Source organism: Schistocerca piceifrons, chromosome 10, assembly GCF_021461385.2.
Source record: "Schistocerca piceifrons isolate TAMUIC-IGC-003096 chromosome 10, iqSchPice1.1, whole genome shotgun sequence".
In the NCBI taxonomy this organism is placed as follows: Eukaryota; Metazoa; Arthropoda; class Insecta; order Orthoptera; family Acrididae; genus Schistocerca; species Schistocerca piceifrons.
In genome coordinates this window covers 81,742,427-81,769,596 of record NC_060147.1, presented here as the reverse complement: position 1 = coordinate 81,769,596, position 27,170 = coordinate 81,742,427, and the positions used below count along the sequence as shown (strand labels likewise).

The 27,170-nt window shown below is 42.3% G+C and overlaps 1 protein-coding gene across 1 annotated transcript in view; it reads right to left on the bottom strand.

Moving 5' to 3' along the window:
* Positions 1-22,717, bottom strand: part of LOC124718709 (homeotic protein proboscipedia-like) — a 626,981-nt gene extending 604,264 nt beyond the window's left edge. The window contains exon 1 of the mRNA XM_047244330.1: positions 22,615-22,717. Within this exon, the coding sequence (XP_047100286.1) occupies positions 22,615-22,717 (103 nt within the window). The remainder of the gene's footprint in view (positions 1-22,614) is intronic.
* Positions 22,718-27,170: the final 4,453 nt, after the last annotated feature.

Sequence of the window (27,170 nt, the reverse complement as noted above, 5' to 3'; positions counted from 1 at the left end):
TGCCTCTTATCTGTTTACATAAATGTTGGCGATCTAATGGCGTACATGATTAAACCTAACGACTTTTCATTTCCGTCCTCTCTCTCTCTCTCTCTCTCTCTCTCTCTCTCTGTGTGTGTGTGTGTATGTGTGTTCATTTGTTTGCTTCTATCTCTGCAAGAAAGTGTTTTTTTTCTAGGTCTTAATTTTACCTTAGGACATTTGGAAGGTTGAGGTCGTGGCTAGTCTGGGAAGGAGTTATAGAACGTTCAAGGTGGATCTAATTGCTATCAATGAGAGGGTAAAAAGTTCTAAGTGTTCAGATGGTGCGATTTTTGGTTTAGACTATATGACTATATTTGGTGTGCTATAGCAGAAGCGTGAGAGGAATGGTGTTATGTGGCACTATTCTGATGTTCAACTGTTGAAGTATTAGTCTTCTATTTTATCTGTTAATGCTAACAATGAACTATTTTGCTTTTCGGATGTGGTTCTCTTCTTTATAATACGAATCCCGATTTCTCTATAATGAATAACGGACACTCGTCCACGTTTGTATTAGGGCAACAAACATATTTAATCAGAACTGCCCCCCCCCCCCCACCCGCGTGTCCCCTGGCAGACATTGATACCTTACGGGACAGTACTAGTAAACAAATTCCTATTTATGCATTACTGTGTAGTGATTTTATTGAAACTAATGTAAAGCTACATATTTTAACCAGTAGTAAGTAGTTGAAATACAGTGATGTTATGTCAATCGTCTTTTCAAGTAATAAATATATGTGAAAAAAAAAGAGAACAAACTTTGTTAGATTGTTTTTAATTTTTTCCTTCTTTCCTTTCTAGACACTGAATGCTGCAGATATATGTTCATCGCAGTGCATGATTTTTATGAATAATAACGTTGTGTTTAATTCAGGAGTGTACTAGTTCAGCAATTCTATCACTGGAAAGTACTAGGAATTCACACCATTTCTTCCTGTTCACAATATAAAATTACGTGCTATGGACGGAGACTAGGTGTCGCTAACTGATGCAGTGCGAGTCGCTTCGAACTTTGTCTGCTTTTAGGCCTAAGTAAGCTACTGTGAACATAGTTCAAGTAACGGGTTTCATTAGGGGGCCTATAAGTTTTCTAATATTTTTTAAGTGTTCTGATAATCAGTCTAATCTTTTTACCTTCGAAGGTCACATTTCTACTCACAGACTCCTAGATTTAAAATATATTTTAGTCGGTTTCAGATGCTAACACAGAATTCCTAAAGATAAAATATACGAAATGTATTTAGGAGTGTGCAGTATTTAACAGCTATTAAACTATAGCTCATTCACGGAAACTGTCTGGTCCAGAGCATGAAAGTAGTTCCCTTAATTGGGCCAATGATTTATGTTTTTATTTTTCAAATATTTCGTTAACAGTGAGTGTTAATGACTTCTTTGTCTAATGTAGTGAAAAGGAAAAAAAGTACTGTTCAAGTTACTATTGTAGCAGAATATTTATTACAATATGCGAGGATTTAATTACAAAGTTTCCATACTTGAACCGTCGATATCAACTTCCCCGGCGGAGGTTCGAGTCCTCCCTCGGGCATGGGTGTGTGTGTTTGTCCTTAGGATAATTTAGGTTAAGTAGTGTGTAAGCTTAGGGACTGATGACACGAGCAATTAAGTCCCATAGGATTTCACAAACGTTTGAACGTTTTTTCAGCTTCCCCGTTAGTACGTGGAAATCCGAAATAATCTGACTATACGATTGGTGATCAATCACTGGAATGTCCCAGAACCTTCGAACATCTGGAGTCTCTATCCAGAGCAAGGTAGAACGACCACATACATCTAGCCGTAGGCAAGCAGGTGCTGGTCCCAGGTTTATTGGGAGAATTCTAAGATCGCTCATAAAACCTGCGTTCAATCAATTCTTGAATACTGTTCCTCGGTGTCGGCTATCTGCAAAGTAGGATTAATACAAGAGATAGATGAGATTCGGTGAAGACGATTCGCCAAGGGTCAATTTAGCGTGGCACGCCCAACGAAGTGCCGTGGATGACTTTAGGAAACATGACGTCGAGTCAGAAACTTCCAAACTCCACGTTCCAAAATGAGTTACGAAACATACTATTTCCTCCGATATACATACGGCGGTATAGCCACAATGCTAAATTTGAGATTAAAAAAATCTCTCTAAGCACTCCATGGGGTTTAACATCTCAGGTCATCAGTCCCCTAGAACTTAGAACTCCTTAAACCTAACTAACCTAAGGATATCACACACATCCATGCCCGAAGCAGGATTCGAACCTGCGACCGTAGCAGCAGTGCGGTTCCGGACTGTTGAGGGACGCCAATGGACACGTATCATCCGACACAAGTGTTTAGTTGTGATGAATGATGCAATATATTGTGGCAATGCGATGGAAGGGTTTAGTTTTGGCGAATGCGTGGATAAATTTGTGCCGACCGGTGTGGCCGAGCGGTTCTGGGCGCTACAGTCTGGAGCCGTGCGACCGCTACGGTCGCAGGTTCGAATCCTGCCTCGGGCATGGATGTGTGTGTTGTCCTTAGGTTAGTTAGGTTTAAGTAGTTCTAAATTCTAGGGGACTGATGACCTCAGCAGTTAAGTCCCATAGTGCTCAGAGCCATTTCAACCATTTTGATAAATTTGTCTGTCACTATGTGGGGTGACAAGAGTGAAGTGCAGAGAAGGTGTTACGGTGTCGGATTTTTCATGGGTATCGTGTCGTTCTGTTACTATGCTTAAAGAAGCGCTAAATGGTTGAAATGGCTCTAAGCACTATGGGACTTAACATCTGAGGTCGTCAGTCCCCTAGAACTACTTAAACCTAACTAACCTAAGGACCTTTTACAACATTGTGTACTGTGTACAGTAGAGGAACGTAATAAGAATCCATGACATGTATTCGCGGTTGCGAATATGGACAGGTATCCCTTCTGTATGTCTTGCGTCTTTGGATGTGACCGTGAATCGTGCTCAGATAGCCTAATGGTAAAGCGACCGCTGCCCATTGGCGCGAAACCGAGATTGAAGTCCCAGTGTGGCACAAATTGTCACTGTCGTCATTCCATTATACAGCTGATATTTGTCCATATTCAAACTGTGAACACATTTTATATATTTCGTAACAGCTGTAGTCACTGCAGCGCCTGTTCCTTCGGACATGCTAGGACATGCATGCATGTCCGAAAAACATTGCATTGTGAAACTTCCTGGCAGATTAAAACTGTGCGCCGGACCGAGACTCGAACTCGGGACCTTTGCCTTTCACGGGCAAGTACTCTACAAACTGAGCTACCCAAGCACGACTCACGCACCGTCCTCACACTTTGACTTCTGCCAGTACCTCGTCTCATTCTGGAAACACTGCATTGTATTTCTGAACGACACATACACTACGGTATCGCACTAAGCAGAATGTTTGTATCACCATGAGAATGCACACTACCATAAAAAAAAAATCTGTGAGGAAATGGCTTGTGGATAATAACATTTCTGAACTCGGCTGGTAAGTCAGAGTCCCGAAATGAACACAATGAAACAGCTTTGAAGCGAGTTCGAACGTCGGCTTCTCTCCCCAGCGTCGTACATCACTAACCTCTCTGGTTTCGCCTTTTGAGGAAGATTGGGCTACGATTTCTCCGAAGACACGCAGACAAGTCATTGGAAGTGTGTCCGGTAGAGCTTAGCCGGCCGCTGTGACCGAGCGTTTCAGGGCGCTTCAGTCCGGAACGACGCGGCTGCTACGGTTGCAGGTTCGAATCCTTCCTCGGGCATGGATGTGTGTGATGTCCTTAGGTTAGTTGGGTTTAAGTAGTTCTAAGTTCTAGGGGACTGATGAGGTCAGATATTAAGTCCCATAGTGCTCAGAGCCATTTGAACTATTTGGTAGAGCTCAAGCAGCCGTATAGGTAAACAGCGAACGCATCCCACACTGTAAGTAAGGTTCCAGTACCACTGCTTAAAATCTTTACTGATTATTATGGCAGCTGTTTCTGAAGATTTCCATTTTCAAGTACGTCTACGTTGTCCGGATGTATATACAGGGTGTTTCAAAATGAACATACCGGTTTTAAGGCGTTGTAGCATTTATTATGTTCAAGCTTATAATTGTAAATAATACACCAAATGAAAGAGCAACTCAAACCTGTTTGTATACCTATGCGCAGTGGGACGAGTATGGAATGACAAAGAGTGACTGGAAAACGTGTTGAACGAGTGAGAGTCTTTCACGCTTAGCCCAATGAAATATCCCAGCGGAAAGTTTTTGGGCCTTTCTTTTTCCGTGAATCAACTGTAACTGATGTTTATTATCTTGATATGCTACAGCTATGGCCCGCACCTCAATGGGAAGAAGCTGAACAACACATCTTTATTTGGGAGCAAGATGGTGCGCCGCCTCACTGGCGTAACTCAGTAAGTTGTGTTTGAGAAAACCTTCATGACGTGAATTTCTTGTTTGCCGTTTATAAAAGGAACTGAAATACATGTGAACGACAGAATAATTTTATCACAAGTAGCCTATTTGCTCTCCATGAAACAGATTAAATATGTTGCCGAGTATTTCTACAGTGAACAGTTACATTTTAAGTACGTATTTTAGTCACAACTAGTCTCCTACGGGGTGTTATATGAACAGCGATCTCAAATAATATGAGTGGTATTTGAGAAGAGTGTTTATACGAATGTTAAATGACGTTGTATCCGGCCGGTGGATTTGGCGCAAGGGGCCGGTTGACACAGCATTTTATGCATGACCTCCACGTTCACACACTATTTGACGAGATCATGTGTATGTGCCCCCGGTACCAGCTGATCTATCCGACTTTAGGAACAATGTTATTGCAACAATTACTCCTGACACATTCATCAAGGTTTCGGAACAACTCACCTATCGACTCGATGTGTGATCGGTGTTCACACTGAATAATCATCAGAAAAACTGTGTTTCTCTTTCATTTGGTGTAGTATTCATAACTGTAAGGTGAATGTAATATATGCTACAAAACCTTAAAACCCATATATTCATTTTGAAACGCCCTGTATAACACCTGGTGTGGCTATATCTGATCACCTTCCTCGTTATATTTCACATGAAGTTCTAAAATATCGGTTTCACTTCGTTTTGGTACTGTTTCACACAGTGTGGCGTAATATTTTGATATAATATTGTAGACATTTTCGGCAATTTTTTTACCGGTCAAAACATAGATGTCGTAATAATCAATAAATGTTTAAGCGGTGATACCAGAATCGTACTTACAATGACCATCCAGGAGATGTATTTCACTGCAGGACCAATCATCAGGAATCACCTCAGACTGATGTCCAACAACAAGTGTCTAGATATCTGTCATGAGATCAATTTGGATGTATTATGGACAGATGAGCGAAGGGTGCCATTGAAAATCCATATTCACACAAGTGAAATTTCCAAACGCATCCAGTGTAATTTAACCGTGGCTTACATAGGAGAAATGGACGGCAAAAACTGTCGAGATTACAAACGCTAGAATTTAAATATCTTCAACATTTCGCGGCCCTGTCAGCAACTGTATAAATATTAATTTTAATTTTAGTAATGAACAGCCTCAGTTGCACCGTTTACCTAGAATTTACCTAGGTTTAAGTCGGGATAACACAACCTTCTTCAGAATAACAGTATCTATCCACTATGGACAAACTATAGATACTGTTATTCTGAGGAAGGTTGGGTTATCCCGAATGAAACCTAGGTAAATTCTAGGTAAACGGTGCAACTCAGGCTGTTCATTATTAAAATTAAAATTAAAAGTTAGAATTTACCCACTGGTTTCTGAAATCGTTGCCTGTAGCACATATGAGCATATTTCTTTCTGACGGGAAGACATGAAAATATTGCCAAATCAATTGAAAACATTATCCTAAAATATTTCTACTTTGAACGTAATAACGTAACAGTATTGATGTACGACTCTTTGCGTAATACACATATGGACCTACAGGTCAACTTAGCAAATTCATATTCATATTTTCCACGTATACGTTACACTGTCAGACTTCAGAGTCATGGTAATTGCAGAAATTATTTCTAGATCAAACCTGCAATATTCGGATACAGTACAACTAGTGTCCTGCTTGACAGTGTCAAGTCATTTAAATATCTGGGAGTAAAGTTGCAATATGAGATGGAACGAGCGTATGAGTACTGTGGTAGGGGAGACAAATGGTCGGCTTCGGTTTATTGAGAGAATTTTAGGAAAAAGTGGTTCACCTGTAAAGGGTACCGCATATAGGACGCCGGTGCGACCTATTCTTGAGTACTACTCGAGTGTTGGGGATCCGTACCAGATCGGACTGAAGGAAGACATCGAAGTAATTCAGAGGTGGGCTGCTAGATTTGTTACCGGTAGGTTCGACCAACACGCCAGTGTTACGGAGATGCCTCGGGAACTGGAATTCCTGGAGGGAAGACGACGTTCTTTTTGAGAAACTGTTGAGAAAATTTAGACAACCAGTATTTGAAGCTCACTGCCGAACCATTCTACAGCCACCAACATACATTGCGCGTAAGGACGACGAAGATAAGACACGAGAAATTAAGGCTCATACGGAGGATGTAGAGAGTCGTTTTTACCTCGCTCTATTTGACAGTGGAACTAGAAAAGAAATGACAAGTAGTAGTACAGAGTACCCTCTGCCACGCGCCGTATGGTATCTATGTAGATGTAGATTTAGATGTAGAACTGATTTTCTGACGAACCCTGTGGATTATCTGTAGAGCCACCAAGCCAAACATTGGCACCATAGGAAGTAGTGAACGCGATTACTCCGTTGCCAATGGGAATATAGTCTCAAATATCGTCCGATGTATGGGAAAAATTCCGATATGAGAAAGACTGTGATACGGGAAAGACCTACTTAAACGGATTCTACGCCTTCCTAAAAGAAGAAGCTTAATCACGAAGACCAAGCCCAGGTTCACCAGTTTATTGTGAAACACTTGCAGCTGTTCACCGTACCACACCATCGCTTTGCGTACAAGCACACACGTCCATTAGTTTTTGTCAAGTCTCGAGCTGCTTCTTTGCTTTACTGCTGTCTGTTTACTTTCGTCCTAATAAATTACTCAGAATCTACACCATACCACATTCCTGGATTGTTCACGTCATCACGTACCTATCGTATTCTCAAATATGAAGAGTCTGTGGCCAGTGCGATTACTTTAAAAAAAATAGTGCTATTCATGCCAGTGGTTCATACAGCCTACGTAAGTTGTCCCCATCTCAAACTATTTCAGAATATAATTTTTGCTCTTAATCTTTCGATAAATATTTTAACAGTTTTAATGAGGTCGTATAAACACTCTTCTCAAATACCACTCATATTATTTGAGATCGCTGTTCATGTAACACCCCGTAGGAGACTACTTGTGGCAAAAATACGTACTTAAAATGTAGCTGTTCACTGCAGGAATACTCAGAAACGTATCTGATCTGTTTGATGGAGAGCTAGTAGGCTACTTGTGAAAAAATTATTCTGTCGTTAACATGTATTTCAGTTCCTTTTGTAAACGACAAACAAGGAATTCACGTCATGAAGGTTTTCTCAAACCATTTCAACCATGGTAGTTTGAGATTTTAGTTTTAGTCTGAAGAGGGGAGATTGCTTCCTTAGACTAGGGTGATACTGAGTACTAAAATATGCTACAAAGCGAGTCCTAACTCAGTGCGTTGAATGTCTCCTGCACTTATCGCCGCAGAACTATTCTTTGTCCTCCGATGTCCGCTTTGTTTCGTTGCAGAACTCCAGTTTTAATTTAGCTCAGACTACGTTTTGAGCAGCACTTGATACAGGGGAGAGTGTTGAACCTCGATAAACTTTACAGATTACAACCCTGTAATCGATTTTTTTAATTAAGTCTCGAAATGATAGCAACCACTTTATGTGTGTTGCAGCATCTTTCTGAAACTAAGAAAATTACTGTAAAAGAGCAACCTTTCTCCGAATGTGAAAAACTGTTCGAAGGTAGAACACGCTCATGTGATAAGCAACAAATTTTCTGCTGAGTTTTTACGGGGTTGCAGGAGATAAAATCTTGGTGATGTGTTAATAGGCTGTGCGTCACATTATCACAATACTACACACAAATAACCAGTAAATGAAAGCTAATCGAGGTATAGTATTATCAAAAACGAGTTACAACAGATTAAAAACATTGTGAAATACAACACAAACCTTCATTTTCAAGTCAGGGAAAAATTGTAGGGCACTAAAGAAACTTGGTTCTTTTGCAAATATCACGTGTGCCATGATAGAAGACCTGCTTCAGTTTCAAGATACGATGCACAAGTGAGGAAGTATGGCTTAATCCTCCAACTTAATGTAACCAGTTTTAAAAATATACGGAATTTCACTCACCATGAAACTGTGTAACAGAATAACAATGCCGTCGCAAATAGCTTTAGGGCCTACAATATTATGAAACACTCGTATGTGTAGCACTCATAATATTTATAAACGCTACATAAAACACAGCCTCATGTCTCATAACAACAAAAAGAGTAGAAAATGCCGTGAGCTGCTTATGGTGGTCTCTAGTGCGCATTCCTTCAAGAGATTCTAAAATAAGTCACTATATAGAAACAACGACCACGAAACATTCGTGTGTTCTTAGTTACGCGGTCCTCCAAGCAAAACACTCTCGCCTAACAACCGTAATAGTAGTCCGCTCCTGGTAGCTGAGCGGTCAGCGTGACGGAATGTCATGCCTAACGGCCCGGGTTCGATTCCAATGACTCGGAGGTTTTCTCCTCTCAGGAACTGGTTGTTGTTTTGTCCTTATCATCATCATTTCATCCCCATCGACACGCAAGTCGCCGAAGTGGCGTCAACTCGAAAGACTTGCACAAGGTGAACGGTCTGCCCGACGGGAGGCCCTAGCCAGACGGCATTTCCATTTTTACCATAATAGAACACACACGAACCGTTCCATATTAACGTGTTTGTTTACATTTGGTGTAATAGGGCAGACGCATGTGGAACCTCTTGTCGTAATGGTGAGACAATGGTTTGCTGCTCTGTTCCCTTGTTACCATTTGTACAAGTTTCAAGTATGACATACTGTTAATATCCTCTTCGAAGTCTCTGTCCAAATACCTCAGAAAAAATTATACACTTCTACATAAAAAAAGTCTGTATCACAAATCCATAGTTCGGCAACTGACTCACTCTATGTAACATTTCGACTGATTACTGGGCACTCACAAGGAAGACGGAAATAATTTGTCCACATTCTAGTAAGAAGTGACAGGAAATTACGGAAGTGAAACTGTCTGGAGGCTGCATCGCAATTAACTTCAGCCTCTAGAGGGGAAAATTCGCAATAAGCGATGTCATAACCAAAGCATTAACAATATAAGAGCTTTATACAATGAAACCTGGGATAGTATTCAAATCATTACAATGTCATTCAATGTGTTGGTACACTCTCGAGGTAAACGAGAGCTATGTTGGTACCTGCGCGATGTACGAAAAAATGAAAGCGCTTCTAGCCATAAAAGGTTTTATCAGTAGTCACTTGTTCGCATCAATTACTCATTTCAACAGGAAAAACTACGTTGTGCATATAATGTAGTATGGAATATTTTCTAACCAGACGCGTTTTTCCTGTTCAGTTATAAACTCCCCTTTGTAGCCGTAGTTCTTCCGCCTTTATACATGCTTTCTCGTCTCATGACTACAGTACGATTTTAAATCTGGGGTGACAGTAATATAAAAACACAACAAATAGGAACACATCTCAAATCTACTGGCGATGCTGTGGAAATAAACAGGAGAAACTTTCTTGATCGGATAATATTCGTGAAGTACGAGGGAAGAATCAACCTTGATTTTTTAATTTTTTTTAATCGTCCGATGAAATAGCACAAATGTTAAGCTGTCTATTCTGTACCGGTTGCCACAGAAACTATCTTTATGTACATCCAGAGGTCATAAATGTGAACGTGGTTTCTGTGAAAACGGAAGCCGGTAATACAGAAGACCTTCATTTTACAGCAGTCCGAACAAGGTAGTTTTAACACGAACCCTCTTTTTCCGGTCAAAATAAATAAATAATTTATGGTAGACAATTTGCTAGCGTTTTAGATATGACTGCTGACAAAATAATGTTAGCCGCGTTATTAAATTATCATTGAGCTAGAGAACCTTTAACTGGTAATACTTTTGCCAGTTCGCTTGTTCAAAAGCTTCAGCAAGTATTTCTGGAGATGGCAGAGATGATAGCTTTAGCGAAGGATCCTAGTATTTAGCATAAAAATGAGTCCAGAGATCAAGAACTGTATCGTCATCGCTGGCTGTAGTTGCCAGTTGTTTTCAGGGCTTGGATATGATCCAGTAGCCTTAATTCCTAATCTTAATTTAGCTTGCTACTAATATGTTGATCTTTTAACCTGCTGTATTACGATCCACCATAGAGTGAATATCTACGTAAATTTTTTTGACATATACGTACATTTTCTGTAGAACGCGATGGTGTTAGGTTCCGTCGAATAACTTACTGAGGACGTTGTTTCAGTATGTGTGGGCTCCCTATTTTATGTAATCACCTTAAGTTTATCTAAGCGGGCGGATTCGGTGATCATCAAGAGTCTAATCGTACTGGAGAGCTGCATTAAGAGCTAAACCTACAGAGATATATGACGAACTCATAGCTTTATAAGCGATGCTGAAAAGTCATTAAAAAAATTGAAAAAAGGCTACACGACATGCTGTTGTTCAGGATAGAGCAGAAGTGCGTGGGAACGGCAGATTTACTTTGTTGGAGATCATACAAAGCTTTTTTCTTTTGTGCACAGCAGTCAAATTGATGTAGCACCATGTCTACGAACCCAAGGACCCGGTTAAGTAGCATCTACTGGCCACGTTACATGCAAATATCCCGAGTAATTTACTTTGTCATTCGTTTTGGCACTTTAAGGAATGTTGCTGTAGGAGGTTACTTATTGGGTATGCGTACCAACAATGAACATCTGATTTACGCAGGGACACAAAGCGTCAGGACGAGAGGCCCGTATCATATTACCATAGCTTTTTATACTTCGACGAACAAGAGACGTATTGCTTGCTCAAATTATGTACACTACTACTCTCAGTTAATGTTTCCTAGACGGTCTGCAAAGACATGTGGTGTAAACAGAGTCAAATTCTTAGAATATGTAGTCTAATGGAAATTACAGCAGTTTTGAATCAATAAATTTAGGAATATGCTGTACGTACGATATATCCCTAAAATCGCCGGTTTTCGTTCTATTTCTGTTCTTCTGATAAACGTATTACTTAAATCACTATTGCATCTGTTGTATTGAATACTATTTTCATTATATTGTTTACATTAGACAGGTAGGCCCCAATTCGAGAATATGTAGAAAAAGAAGAAACATCGGTGATATGGTGAACAGAACGATTAAGAGAAATGTAAGGAATGCTCGTCGACAGTAAAATTCGCAGACATCGCAGGGAGACCATCAGTGTTGTGCCATTAAGAGATTTTAGACGCGTGCCTTAGAAAGAACGGGGTGCGTCTTTAAATAACGGTTTTAGACACCTCTTCCTAAATTTACGCATTTGTAGAACAAGCTAAAAGCCAAAAGCGTGTGGAACGTCGTCCGAAGATTGTTTAAGTACGAAGAGCACACTTTATCAAGAATTTTGCAACATAACTTCTTAGCGAAAGGTTTCCCCTTTTAAGCCTTGAAAATACATTACGTATGAACCTAGCCATTTGATAGGAAATCTTTTGTCGAGAGGATGTAGTTAGAAATGGACAATTTTCCTGTGCAGTCTCTAGAACACAACTGAGAATGGGGACAAGGGTGATCCTAAAGTATTATACCTCTACAGTAAGTATTATACCTCTGCAAAAAATTAATTACTGGGGATACGCGAATACCAAATGAACTAGAGTTTATTTAATCGTATCACATAAACTCCAGGCGATTTGGGAAAATGAATCAACAAAAAGACGACGGTACAAACGCCCGTTAGGCGTAGTGGATATTAACATTTTGTACCCCCTACTATAAGTCAATAGCTGGACGTTCAGGATCGCTCACCAAATAGACTGAACTCAAACAGTTCCGATAAAGATTCCTCCGTAACTGTCTGCTAATTAATGGAAATATCCTTAGTGACCGCAGTATAATGATTAACACAAACCAATATTTTTAAGCACGTGTTTACAGACAAAGATTCACAAACTGACAGTGTTTTATCAGAATAACACTGATTTTTGGAAATATGCTACTGTTTACATACAGGACAAATTACAATAAGTATCTGCGTCAGTCACATGTGTTTTAACATCAACGGCAGGTTTTTAGGGTTCGAATATTCATTGCAAGCGGTTACTGTAGTTTATATGTGTGTCACTGTTTACTACTGTTAATCGACTGCTTTGTGTTATATTTCGCTTCTGGGAAAAGGGATCGTTTAATACAGCATTCAGTCTTCTCTTTTCAGTGCTCCGAATACATATCTTGCCCCTTTCAGCACAGCAAAGTATCCCGTACTCAGTTTCTCCACTGAATCGTGTGATTCAGGAATATGTATCCATTGTACCTCCAGCTCAGCTCAGGGCAAAGGAAAACTGTACAACTTACGAGTTCATGTTTGGCTTATCCTTTTAGTTGTACGTTCAGCTTAAAGTTCTCCATCACTCGACGTTCAAAAGCATTCTCATACCTTTAAAATCGTGTGATCCTCATACACAAGTGCTCCAGTCGAAGACTTGGTTTTGAGTTGCTATCAACTCTTCGAGTGAATCACTTGTGAAACGGTTTGAGTACATATCATCCAGGGATATAAGGCACCGTATGACATTAACGTTTATTTTGAGAGATGCATATGGGCCTGAGGATGGCATAGTGCAATGCCGAAACTGTTAGTCCACAAAATAAAATAACATCTTAGTTACACGTCTGTTGGAGAATTTCATTGATATTGACAATTACTTAACCAGTTGATGTCCCCTGTTCATGATCGATCAACTGAGAAAGAAATCATAATCAAGTTGCTTCTATTGTCCTCCATGCACATCTACATCTACATGATTACTCTACAACTCACAATTAAGTGCGGGGCAGAGGGTTCATCGAACCACCTTCAAACTATTTCTGTATCGCTCCGCGGGCGGGAAAAACGAATAATTAATTTTTTCTGTTTTCTTTTGTTTTATTATAATGATCATTTATCCCTATGTAGGTGGGCTCTGAGGAGAAAGTTGGCGATGAGAAGATCCTGCCGCAAAGAAATATGCCTTTGTTTTAATGGTTGCCTCCCCAATTCACGTATCATATTCGTACGCTCTCTCCCATATCGCGCGATGGTACAAAACGAGCTGCCTTTCATTTAACTTTTTCGATATCCTCCATCGGCAGAGTAAACCTCCAGAAGAGGACGTACGAGCGTAGTGTAGGCTGTCTCTAGAGGGCCTGCTGCAGTTTCTCAGTATTTGCTTTACCCACAACATTGCGTATGTGATGGTTCTAATTTACTTGTTCGTAATTGTAATCCTTACGTATTTAGCTGATTTTACAGCTTTTAGATTTGTGTGATTTAATGTTTAACCGAAATTTAGCGGATTCTGTTTGGTACTCATGTGGACGACTTCACACTTTTGATTATTTAGAGTCAAATGCCACTTTTAGCATCATACTGGTCTTTTGCCTAAATTGTTCTGCAATTTGTTTTGATCATCTGATGACTTTATAAGACTGTAAATAACTGCATAACCTGCAAACAATCTAAAAGCGCTACTCAGATTGGCTTCTAAATCATTTATTTCGATCAGGAACAGTAGAGGGCCTATAACACTTCCTTGGGGAGCGCCAGATATTACTTCTGCTTTACTCGATGACTTTCTGTCAAATACTACAAACTGTGACCTTTTGAAATCCGTTTCGCTGATCATCAACGCGTTCCTCAGAAATTGAGGACTCTCCGTCAGAAATTTCTATCACGTACACTGCAAAATTATTGCACACGCAGACATCAAATACATAGTGAAACACGGAAAATTCATCTCAACTGCACAATTTACCCCACTGCATGACAGCTATATACAACTTTTGATGTTTTGGAGATCTGCTTTGATGACCAATGAAAAGAGTTTCATGTGCATGGAAGAGTATACAAACAACTGGTTTACAAATTCCTCAAGATATTAGGAGTATTGGGGCGGTACTGAATGTCGAGGATTTTTAAGCTGAACGCTATACTAACTAAAAGGGGTGCATGAAACATGAACTGAGAATTTATGCCATGGGTTCTGGGCGAAACTGCATTTGCGAAGGACAGAGTTTTGACTTTTATGATCTGAAGGAGCAATTAAGCAGGGTGAAATTGGCGATGTATATATTCACAGGAGTGAACATCACAATGAAAGTTACTGGTCCACCAGAAGGGGGGAAAAAAAGGGGAAGTAGTGGACTTGTTGCATGAATCAGAAAGACATGTGTGAACCACTGAATCCACACATAGATGAGGGCACAAACCGTCGTGGATATTAATAAAACATTTGACACATGCAAATATGTATTAATTTCTCCTGCTGCCAATAGCGGATTGAAAAGCTTGCTGTGAACGAAACGGGTTAAAAGAATTAAAGAAATTTTGTAAAATAGTATCTATTCAATAAGCACCTGACATAAGCCTATATCAGACGATGAGTATACTTTTACGCAGTATGATATAGAATTAGTGTCACACAGAGTGTCTTGTATGTTTCACGCCTCGCAGGGACCAAATATCGAACAACAGTATTTTTAGGCCTTATGTGTTTTACTTCAACGTAAATGACATGCTTTAGTCTTTGCCTGAATTTTCCCCCGTCTGGACTGCAGAAGTCAAAATTTGGATCATATTACTACAGTTACAATGTGCCAATGGATACCGACAAACACCGTTTTATACGATCTCTTACACCTTCACATATATGTACAGAGAATTCAAGCAGTCCAGTATTTCCATCAATGAATGGAACGTGAGTGTCACTTACGCATCACATGAGCTGTTATAGTGTACGAGAATATGTCTGTGCATTGTTTGGATCTGGTCTCTATACCTGCACGTCGAAGTATAAGAGGCTATGCACAAGTGTGTGGTTTGCGCGCCGATCAAATTGAAGCAGTATGAATTAGATTTTTAATTCTGCTGTCGATACGGCGTAAAATGCGGTCTAAGTGTGGAACATGCTCTGTATGTCGTAGAGAAAGCGGCAAATGCAGTGCAGTTCGATAAATTAACATGTGAGGTTTTAGAGGGGACTTGATACATTAAGTTTTACGTAGGAAGAACCTCTTTCCTTATTACAAAGAATCGAAAAAATGGCTCTGAGCACTATGGGACTTAACTTCTGAGGTCATCAGTCCCCTAGAACTTATAACTACTTAAACCTAACTAACCTAAGGACATCACACACATCCATGCCCGAGGCAGGATCCGAACCTGCGACCGTAGCGGTCGCGCGGTTCCAGACTATAGCGCCTAGAACCGCTCGGCCACCCCGGCCGGCAAGAATAGAAAATGCGTCCTACGATTGAACCGCTTGAGCTAATTTAGGAGTTTATCAGTTAGTTAACAAAAACAAAAAATCCCCGCATGATGGGCACAACTTTCGTTTCAAAAATTGCATCTACACGCCGAATTCCTATACACTCGGTCAAATACAGCTAGCCCACGTACAATCATTTCAGCCGAAACTGTAACCAGTAACTCACGCGCAATGCGTTTATTATTCCGTATCACGCGTTTCGTCTGAAGCCATCAGTCGCCCACAGCCACCATTCGATGAAAATAAAAACAGTGATAGATACTGCAGCAAGGTTGTTGACGTAATTCAGGTTTTACTTTTGCCTGATGAATACTGTGGCCGAAACGCGTCGTAATGAGTAAAGAGCACGTTGCGATGCAGGAAAATTCTGCAGTATGTATGCAAGCGCTAAGACTCATCACCCACCACTGTTAGGTACTGTAGTTATAACCAGTGGAACCAGGTCTCAGTCCGACTGTGAAGGGATCTCGTACGCATCCTATAGTTCTCAAGAAATAATCCGGTACTGTGAAACCCGAGCATTCTGGCGGCTAAACATCTCAGCTCATGATCAGGCACTTTCTCCTGAATGTTGCGTTGAGGTGACCTCGTGTTGGAAATGTAGCCTGTAAAGAGAGGACATCTCCGACTGGTGTAATGTAGGCACTCGATGCGAGTTGGGTGCTGAGCAAAATTTCTCTGCTGTATCCCTTCTATAATCCTTAGAAATGAGGGCTATCCTGTGTACGATGTCCTCAAATTGCTGTCGCCTTCTCTGGGCCCAATATATAGCACCGGGTTCTCGGAAAGCGAAGTCTGAGCGCTTTAAGTCGAAACGATGAGTTTTTCTACAGCGTTTCGATTTGTTCAGCATCTACGGTGAAATCTTACAGTCTGCTGTAACGGCGAATCTTACGAACAATTGTAGCCGCGGAAAATTTATGGTCACCTCAGCAGGAATAAAAGCTCTGACCGCTAGGTACTTCATACTGCTGCCAAATATGCTCGCACCCGTCACAGATGAAGACCGTCATAGTAGCAATGTGAGATCTCTTAAAACAAAACATGTTTTCAAGCTCTATTCCCATTACTGCTCTTCGTCTTTGGAACACTTTGCCTTGCACTCTGTGCACAAATCAACGCCCCGCTGCATTTAAAGAAAAAACTGCACACCTTCCTCTCGTCAACTTCATAACATTTTGCTCAAAAGTATACGTATATGGCCATTTATCCCTGTCAAACAGTGAAGAAAATTTTCGCATCTTCTCCCGTATTGCTACCTTCTATTGTGAGTTAGCAAACAGCCATATAATACGTTTATTTCATCCTTCTTCGTAGCCGCGCGGTCTGAGGCGCCTTGTCACGGTCCGTGCGGCTCCCCCCGTCGGAGGTTCGAGTCCTGCCACGGGCATGGATGTGTGTGTACGTTAGTTTAAGCTAGATTAAGTAGTGTGTAGGCTTATGGACCGATGATCTCAGCAGTTTGGTCCCGTAAGACCTTACCACAAATTTCCTTTCCCTCTTCGTCACATGTAATATTCTGCCATGTCAGTCTTTCTCTTCCATTTCTTCTCTCATGTCCTTCGCACCTACAACCTACAACCTAGCTCTGTAAGTTGTGTTTTTTTTGTTTGTTCTACGTTTAAAGAAACTGGTTTTGGTAGCTATTATTACGGTTTTCACTATTTGTATCATAACTGTATCTGAGTGTTGAGATTCCATACAAGCTGTGAGATCTCTCATAAACTATCTGTCACAATAAGGCGAATGTCACACTTGAAGAATATATGGCTTTTTGCAAGAAACGGCTGTATGACAATAATCTTGCAGAACATAACAGTAAATAAATAAATAAAGTACTTCACTCTCAAACAGATAGCAGGTTCTCAGGTTACAGTCCAAGCGGAGTTTTTAACTGTCACTCGTGTAGTACACAGTTTGGAAAGAAAAAGAAAAAAACTCCATTACAGAAAAATTTTCCTGTTCGACGAAAGTAATACATATATTTCTGTCAGTTTCGTATATAGGAAACTATCAGCCTCGATTGTGGTAATGAAACCAACCTTTACCTAGGTTTCAGCCCAAATAATTGAGTCTTCTTCAGAAGATATACCTGAATCTATAAGTTGTCTAAGAGGGCATGGTCTAGAAATAAAACTAAAACAGACCATGCCCCCTTAGACAAATTATAGATTCAGGTATATCTTCTGAAGAAGACTCAATTATTTGGGCTGAAACCTAGGTAAAGGTTGGTTTCATTCGCGCAACCAAGGCTGATAGTTTCTTGTATATTAGATTATCACAATTGCTGGCTGTGCTGCAATGTTGAAAGTACAAAAAATTTTCAGTTTTATGCATGGTCAGTTTACTTAACTGAAATGCCTATTTTAAAGCAACAAGCCACAGTAAATAAGTCTTGAATATGAGCTTTTAAATAACAGCAAAAAATATTTCGGTGGTGAACAGATTTGGACGTATCGGTCATTTTCAATAGTCCGTGGGTTGATTCTTGTCCCAAGGGTGCGTCAGAATATGTCATCGTGCGTGCGAGGTTCCTACCAGTAGATTTCAACGCATCGCCTATGAATCCCATTTTTGGTTGGGCGTCTTTTCGCAGAGTGTTACCACGTTGTTTTGTTGAGGATGTATTTCGAACTTTTATCCCTTGTTACTCTCTAACATGTTGTGTGCTTTCTACAGTTACTCCCAACTCGTTATACAACGGTTCTTCGAATACAGACTAGTGGTTATGCTGCTTTATGCTCAACCTCGATGTATTCGTATTTTCACAGGCTATAAGCTGAAACCTAGTTATCCACTGAAATGTTTTATGCGAGTATTTGCCTGTAAGAAACTTTATTGTTTTCCACACAGGGTTTACAGAAATGGTATCTTCTCCCTACAACTAGGGTATGGAGAATGTAGAGAACCTTCTGTATAGGGTAATGGTTAAACATGATGCTGTTTCACTATTTACACGATACGCTGACTATATACCATCGTATAACAGGAACGACACAATAGCAGCAGCATTATCGTGTTCCAAATTTTTAGTATGAAGTATCTGGAAAAAAGCGGTATGTGAACAGAGGGCTAACCCTGCAGTACAAAAGCTAAAGAACAGACTTGTCACGCATGGGTTGAAGGTTTCATTTCTACCACACCATTTCAATGGATACTGTTTTGGTGTTGCTTCAGTAGTACTGCTACTGATGCGGAGTACGTTTATTGCCTGGGCTCCACGCGGAGCTGATGAAGGCGGTCAGGGTACAAGGTTTGTAAGCTCTCAATAATAGCTTAACTCTTAACTGAGTACGTTTTGTGACACGACGCTTGTATTACCAGCTTAAGGGTGAATGATTTAGTCATGCGGTAACAAGTTCAACGCAATGTTTGAGGCAACTTCTCTTTTGCGTTGGGAACTGGAAATCTCGTACCAAGAAGAGATGTTTGATCAACTTTAACAATATTTGTTTTCTACGACCAGGAATTCATCCTTTGGCTGTTAAACCATCTGATGGTTACCAAACAGTAGGCGGAGACCACTTTGTTCCACTCGGGAAAAAAAATACTAAAACAGTTTACGTGAGTACAGAAAAGTGTCAACATAAGTTGAGAAAAGAATTTCCTGTGAGTAGACGCGCGAAGTCTACAGTAGGCGCGCTAATGTCTATCCGAAATGGGTGATACCGGCTTACATTCACAGTTGTGGAAGTAAAATTGTATTGCACCGTTATTGAGTCTCTTCTGCTTCGATATTTTCTTCCAAGGTGTTACCACGTTGATTTAATCAAGTTGTTGCAGTTTCGTTACAAGGTGGGACACCTTCTGAAGACCAGTGTTTAATACAAAATAATAAGTAACGATAGGGAAAGTTTTTTTTTTGGTAGATATCTGAATGGTTGCAATACATTCGTGTCACTTTCCATAAATGACCATCGTCATTTTGTGAATACAGACAGCAGCAAAATGTGTAGGCAGATGATATAGGCAAGACGCATTCCCCATGCACATAAGAAGAAAATGTACCCGTGTTACATGGAGATATGTGTAGAAATCCAGTAGTTTCTTGGTAGGTGTCATTTTCTACATCTCTTAATAGTGCAATAATCATGGAAAAGACAGGAGCAGAACGTACCAGTACGTCACACAGAACTTTTTCTTACATGAAAAGTTCTAATTATCCTCATGCCGTCACACAGAATCTCATGCGCGTTCTTGTACTCCTGGCGTTAGGAGTATGGTTTCGCAGCCATCTACAACAAGGGTACGAACATTCTGTCTCGAGCCGTGGGCTTCTATACAAGAGAGCTCCCAAATGCCTCCACTGATAAAAATCTTGGAGGTTTAGTTTTGGAGAACAAGAAAGCCACTGAAATGGTCCACCTATGCTCATGTAGCTTTCACGGAATCTGTTATTTAGAAATAAGAGGGCGTTGACACTGGAATGGAGAGGATCTTCATTGCGAAAGAAATACAAGTTCGTCTCGTTGATATAGGCAGTCATTCTAGATTATGCAGATTATTGTAGATGTCGATTATTGTAGGTTATGTAAATTACTGTACGTTCTAGGTTATGTAGATTACTGTACGTTCTAGGTTATGTAGATTACTGTCCGTTCACCTATTGAGCCTGTATTGAACAACATGTGGTCATAACAGTCACTAACATATTTCATACAAGAATCATCTTATGTTCTGGACCGTTCTCTTCTGTGTCTTCCCATGATTAATGTACTAAGTTTCACCATTCTGTGAAGAGATACGGGAAATGAGTTTTTCCAGACCCATTCCGATTGAATATATTTCTTCTTCTCAGGATTTTACCCTGAAATTTTGATACGCTGAGTTACTGTTATATCTTGTACAACTTTTTTTCGCGAAGGCTTTCCACTATCTGGTTCTAGAACACTGTCTCATACGTGTTTGGAGGTTTTCTGTGAAACATCACGATGACTTTGTGGCGTGTATCTCTTCGAAGTGATTCTGGGGATTTAGTCGAAACGTAGACGATTGGGTAATTGTCTAATGGGCAAAACGTCTCTAAAGGATCCTGTGAACCGAAGAAGTTCTCTTGTCTAACAGGTAAATAGGCTAGCACTTTGCGGTTCCAGTAGGTGTGGGATTCACCGACCACTCATCAATAACACAGTCCATGTGTAGACGTACGTGGAATATCGTGAATGTGTCGTAAACTGTTCAGATCAACGAAATAATTCGACCAATGATAGTCCTCAAAGAGGCGAGTATTCTCTTCTCGATTAAGAGTTGTGTCTTTCATCTACAGAGGTATTTAAAAATGCTAATGGGTCATTTTTAATGGAGTGAAACAGCTAGCCTAAGAACATTCTCCTACGCACATACATGGAGCTGATCCAAATATTTGGACCCTGCAACTGGCGAAAAATCGGGAAGATATTCCGCTAAATGTGCAACTTTGGCCTTCGTAATTTGGGAATCACCAGACTCTTCCAGTGACAAGTTTTGGATCGTAGGCGTTGAGATCACTTCTCTCTTTTCACAAGCCTTCGAGCTTCATTCAGAAGGATAGATCGTTCCATGGAACAACACACAATTCCATTAGTATGTCGGCAGATAAGTATTTTAAATGGATCAAAACACGTGCCATATGCAGTAGAACAAACAGAACAAGAAAGTGCCTTACACCACGAACTGTTTATGAAATATGATGGAATGATGTCTTTAGCGAGGTTCAACAACATCGTTCTTGATACTGCTTGAAGAGCAAGTAGTTTCAGTAGGACCTATATAAACACCACTTTGTGCAATGTCTGTCGCTGACACTACTTTAGAAAGGCAATTTTTTTATTTTCAAGCCATATGAAACAAGATTTACAGAAAGGTGAAAGGGGTAAGATGATGTCAAACATTTCAAACTAGTAGTGAAAATCCAAAAGCACTTCCACCCTTGTTTGGTTATGTCAAAGATTATCGATAACTTTCTCTATTCGCTACTGAATATTGCATCCAGTTACAAGGTTCGCTTTTAGTGTACATGTGCAGAAAGACAAATAGCCAAAATCTTGAGAACAGATTATCACGATACAAAATCCTTTCTACGAAAAGTAGGTGGAAATGAACGTATCCGCGAAAGGAACTAGATGGACGTTTGCAGTTGATTCATTCCAGTTTTAGGCTTCATAGCGATCGTACTGTGTCCACAGGATTAACAAATGATCAAGTCTTAATAATTTTGTAAACAACACATATTCCAGACCACGTATTTTTACTACTATGAACAGTTTCGATCCATTACATGAACTTCAGATTTAGAAGTGGAGAGCATGATAGGTTTGACAAGTATCAGCTGGTTCTCGTCTCCAGAAAGTGTTCGAATTTTGTCGACGCTCATCAGCTGGAACTAGTCATAGCGAACATACTCTCCACGTTTTGGACCTGAAAATGGCCCAATTTGTCCGAAACCGCAAACAGTAGTAAAAATACCTGTCTAGACTGTGCGTTGTTTACCAAACTCCAGTATAATTTTATACGGAAGAAATTGTGACTACTGGACATTTTCTGTGGCCGGAGGGCTTCCACCTGCTGAGTGGTGAATAGTTTAAGATTCTTCAAAAATGGACTGGTCGCAAGTAACTTCTGTGGTAGGGCTCTGTATAACTTATCAGTATTATTTACACAGTTTCTCGCAGTAGCAAGAAAATCTTCAAAGCAATCTTCTTTTACTGACGCGTCATGTCTATAGCTTGAACTTTCGTCGCATAGGATGTTTACATTCAGTGTTTTCACACATCAGTTCGATGGCGGTCTGCAATATAAGCAGCTGATGAGATTCAGCGTTGGATCAACAGAAAAGAAAGTTTTTTTTCTGATAGCGTCATACGTTTTTCCATTATAATGCCTCTCAGGTGACGCTGCTTCGTCAAGGCATGACGGGAAGTCTCAAATGAGTCTTGAACGCTTGGAGATACGTCTGCGAAATACCTTGTATTTGTTAAATGTAAGACAGTGTCTGGTTGCGTGGGCAGACGCTGGTGCGGAGTGAAGTGTTCCGCGGCAGCGGTCTTACCTTGCTGGTTGCTCTTGCGCGCCGTCTTCTTCTCCTTCATCCAGGGATACTCGGGCACGTTGACGCCGGGTTGGCCGCCGTGGGGCGGCGGTTCGACGCCCATGGGCGGTGGGTAGACGCCAGGGCCGCCGCCGGCGCCGGCCCCGGGGCTCAGGGCGCCCGGGGGCGGCCCCACGTGCATGTCCTGCGGCGCGCCGCCCCCGCCGCCCCCGGCGCCGCCCCCCAGGTGCGGCAGCGCCGTCATGAACTCGGCCATAGACGGCTGGCTGTTGATGAAGCCCGTCTCGGCGTCGAGCGGGAGCACGCCGCCGCCGGCGCCGCCCCCGCCGCCCCCGGCCGCCGCCGTCACCGTCGCCAGCCAGAAGCCTCCGCCCCCGGCGCCTCCGCCGCCGCCGCCTCCGGGGCAGCCGTCGGGCCCGACGACGCCGATGCCGCCCCCGACGACAACGGGCGTCGGCGGGCGCGTCTTCACCGCCGCCACGTAGTCCTCCGGATCGAGGACGTCGCCCCCGACGCCGACGCCCACGCCGCCCCCGGAGAGTCGCGGGGGCGGCGGCGGCGGGTGTTGCTGCTGCTGCTTGCCTCGCATTACCTCGTGAACCTGCCGCGTCCGAACGATTCTACCTGCACTTCCACTCGAAGTCCGGCCCTGCGAGCCTCGTGCGACCGCATCGAAGAGCAGTGGGCACAGTCAAGCATCACCCTTCACTGTACATTGATCTCAGTCACCTTTCATCTCAATCACTTCCCTACCACACTCTCACTACCACCGAAAACTCACACGATACAACCGTCACTTTTCACGCATTATTAACGCCACCTGGCATCTATACTAGTCAACTGAACAGTACGTAATCGAAGTACCAGCTCCCTTATTGGCAGTCGCACAGCTAAAATGTGACAGGAGGGCTACACTGCTTATAATCCATTTCCACGAACTGGTTTCACTTCTCGAAGCTCCTAAGTGGTTCTACAGTTCAACCAATCCTTCTCGTCCTTGAAGAGTGAACAGCGGTTGCACCATCGACGGTGTCAACAAGCTCTTTTTCTTTCACTCTGTACATCCGAGGCACTGGTCGTGGAGGAATGAGGACCTGCAGACAGTACCATTCTCCTTTACAGCTGACATCACCGCCACGATTTTTACTTGTAAATACGGAGTAAGTAAACAGCCTGGTGCATCGTTGTCGTGCTTGCTAGTACCCGCTATCCACAAGTACTCTAGCAAAATACGAGCTCATAAATATCAGGACGAGCCGTCTTCAAAGGCTCAACATCATTCGTCGAGATGTCTCCAAGAGAATTTATGCCTTGGTGTTTTCTGATTCTGTTCTCTTCGGGGGTTGATTTGGCGATCAGCACTTTCACACGTATCGCTGAATGGCGCAGAGACAGTTGCGAACTCTGCTGGTGGATGGTTGACCGTCAGGGACGCTGGTTTAACGGCACAGCATCGGCGATCCGATGTCTTGGCAATCGGAGGAACGCGCGCGAACTAGCGGTGACTGACAAGGCTCGCGCTCGCTGCGTCCCCCCACCCTCCCGAGTGAAGCATGGGCGGGGCGAAGGGGGTTTGGAAGGGGGGGGGGGGTTCTGAAGAAGCTACCGTGGCGCGGGTTGACAGGCAGCCCTACACGCGCGCGTCTGGTCGTGAGTGACAGGCCGTCAAGGGGGGGAGGGGAGTTGACGGACAGAGGGGAGGGGGTAACCGCCCCTCCGCGCGCTGCTGGAGCGTCCCACTGTCAGACGTCGCTCGACGCCACGGCAGCTACGCCGTTGTCTTCTTCTCTGCCCAAGATGGGTGGCAGTCACAGACGGAGGGAAGGAAAAAAAGAACGAAGAGTGTCGGAGCGGTGGAAAAGAAATCAGCTGGCGGCGGCGTGGCTCCCCACCCTCGTCCGCCCGGCCGCGATGCAGCGCCCGCTTGACGCACGGCGCTGGATCTCGTCTCCAGAAGCAGCTGCCCGGAGCTGGCCGCGTCTTGTACGCGTGTGTGTATCCGTTGTACTGTCACGTTGTCCTTTCTTGCTCTCCTTTTCCTATCTTCTACCTTTTTTTTTTCCTTCTGACCGTCGAACGTGCGCGCGGCGCCGCGCTCCGCCTTCCCCTCAATCGGCTACTGCGCATGCGCGTCGTGGTCGGCGGGGAGGGCCGGCCGGAAGGCGGGCAGCGCCGAGCGCAGCGCGCGCAGTGGTGGGGATGGCGGAGGCAGCGCCAGCCGAGGTCACGTGACGCTACAGGTCGGCCAATGGCGGGCGGCGCAGGTGCCGCGTGGAGGGGAGGTGGCGCGGGCGCTGGTGGGGCGCACGGACCGGCCGGCGCGTCCAGCCGCGAGGGGGCGTGACCGCAGCTGGCGGAGCGCTCCGCCGCTTGCCCGCCCCGGGAATCGAATCCCTACAGCCGTACGGGCAGCGTTGCCAGGTGTCCTTGCACACGTACTGAGGAAACCACTCGAAGTGCATAGCAGAGCTTACTTTTCATTCTAGCAGTTGTTGTGGTTCCAATCGAGTACGTATCGCAGGAAGCATGACTGCTTAAGTGCCCCTGTCTTCTTCTACCTGAAACGAATCTGCTTATGCAGGTCGTTCAGAAAGCCTCTGACAACCTTCTCCTACAATCTATCGTTCACCGTATCTTCCCGTTGCACTCCTCTTCGACTCGCACAGTTCTTCACCTGGTCTTTCCATCTACTTCATGATCTTGCAAATGGTCTTCTCCCAGATTCTGTCCATTCCGGAGATGTAATCATTCTTTTGGTAGAGCCAAACCATTTCAGGCTTTTTCTCTCCATTGTGCATTCAGGAGGCTGACCCGTATAGTCTTTCGAATTGTTTTCAGTTCATATCCAAGGCTTTTCTCGTCATACGAGGGTCCGTCGTATAAAGTCCATGTCTGTTGCTCGTATTCTACTCAGATAATTCCTAGTCAAGTTTCAATATTTTGTTCTATCGATCATGCTTGGTACACAATGTGATCTCGTTTCATGGTGTTTGATTTGACACTTTTTTCCAAAATATAATTACGTCTGCTACATAACTGTACAATTTTGAGGTGATTCTGTCCTCTACGAAATTTCTTCCTCCATGCTTCCTTCCCCAATTAGCTTGCTTGCTACATATTTTGGCGCAACAACTCTTTTAATAATTTTTCTACTACAACTTATATCCTTCATTTTTACTTCTTCCCCTGCTGATTTTCATTTCCTCATTTTGTTGTTAAGCTTATTTCTGTGGCTCATATTTCGATTAGCCTCTGCCAAGAATCTTCTTGTGATTCCAATTCCTTCTCATTGTCTTCCCATGTTATCGCATCATTTGCATATGCAGTGATTTTCATATCATCTGCTATTGACCTTTGGTGAGCTTTCCTCATTATCTTTTCCATGTTTACATTAAAGAGCAGTAGTGAGAGCACACTTCGTCGTCCAATCCCGACTATCTGTTCCAACCCGTTCTGATCTTATGTCTTGTATTATAACACAATTCAGCCATATGTTGACCATGTTCCTGAGTAAAGAGTTGCATTCCTTTTGATAGTTCCAGTCTGTTCAGATCTTTTAAGATCTCTTCCCTTCTAACAGCGTCGTTAGCCTTCCTCATAACTGTGAAATAGTACTTCAATGTCTTTTCCAAATTCCCGTTTCTTTTCTACGACTGTCTAGATGTATACACTTGTTGTCCATCTCTGAAAGATAGAGAAACGCAATAGATATGCATGGAAAAGATTAAAGAGGCCTGCGCGCGTTCAATATTTATTGACGATACTACTTTGTCAAACCTTCAACATATTGAATAGACCTCACACTATCAAAAACATAGGCATTTGCAAGATTAAGGTCGAATACTCAAAAGCAAGCGTGTGCTGCAGTTATATCAGTTATAGCTCGAAAGCAACAGAAAACAACGAAAGGGGGGAAATGGGTCAGAGATTGGTTGAAAACAGGAGCGAGGCAATCGCATTCGACAAGAGATCAGGTGTAACTTAAAGGTGTCTGGCGCAGACAGGTCATTCTAATGCTCGAAGTTTGGTTCTGTAATATCAGAAAACACAACTAATAAAATTCTACGGAAATCTCTGAAACGGTTATGTCTGCCTGGCAAGGATATTTTCAGAAAATTAACGTCACGCATTTTTTTCTACACTTTGTGATAATTTGGTGACAGTGACACGCATTTCCCAGACCTCTTACTGGTCATTGAAAATATACGATGTATTTTTCGAAACTGGAGCGTTTTTCAAAAGTGCTGTGTAACGACAACAATCTATACTATATTTTCTAATTAATGAAGTAAGCAATGTCATGGAGAATTCCCCGTTAACCATCCCTCAGTGTCGTGTACAATGATTACCCTTGCATAGGCCTATTAAAATTCTTTTGTGTTAAAAGATTCGTTAAAAAATGAATCTGTCTTAACGACATAGGAGACAATCTGAGTAGCCGTCTTAGATTGTTTGCAGATGATGCTGTAGTGTACCGTCATGTAAAGGCATCAGATGATAAAAACGGCTTGCAAAATGATTTAGATAAGGTATCTGTATGGTGCGACAAGTGGCAA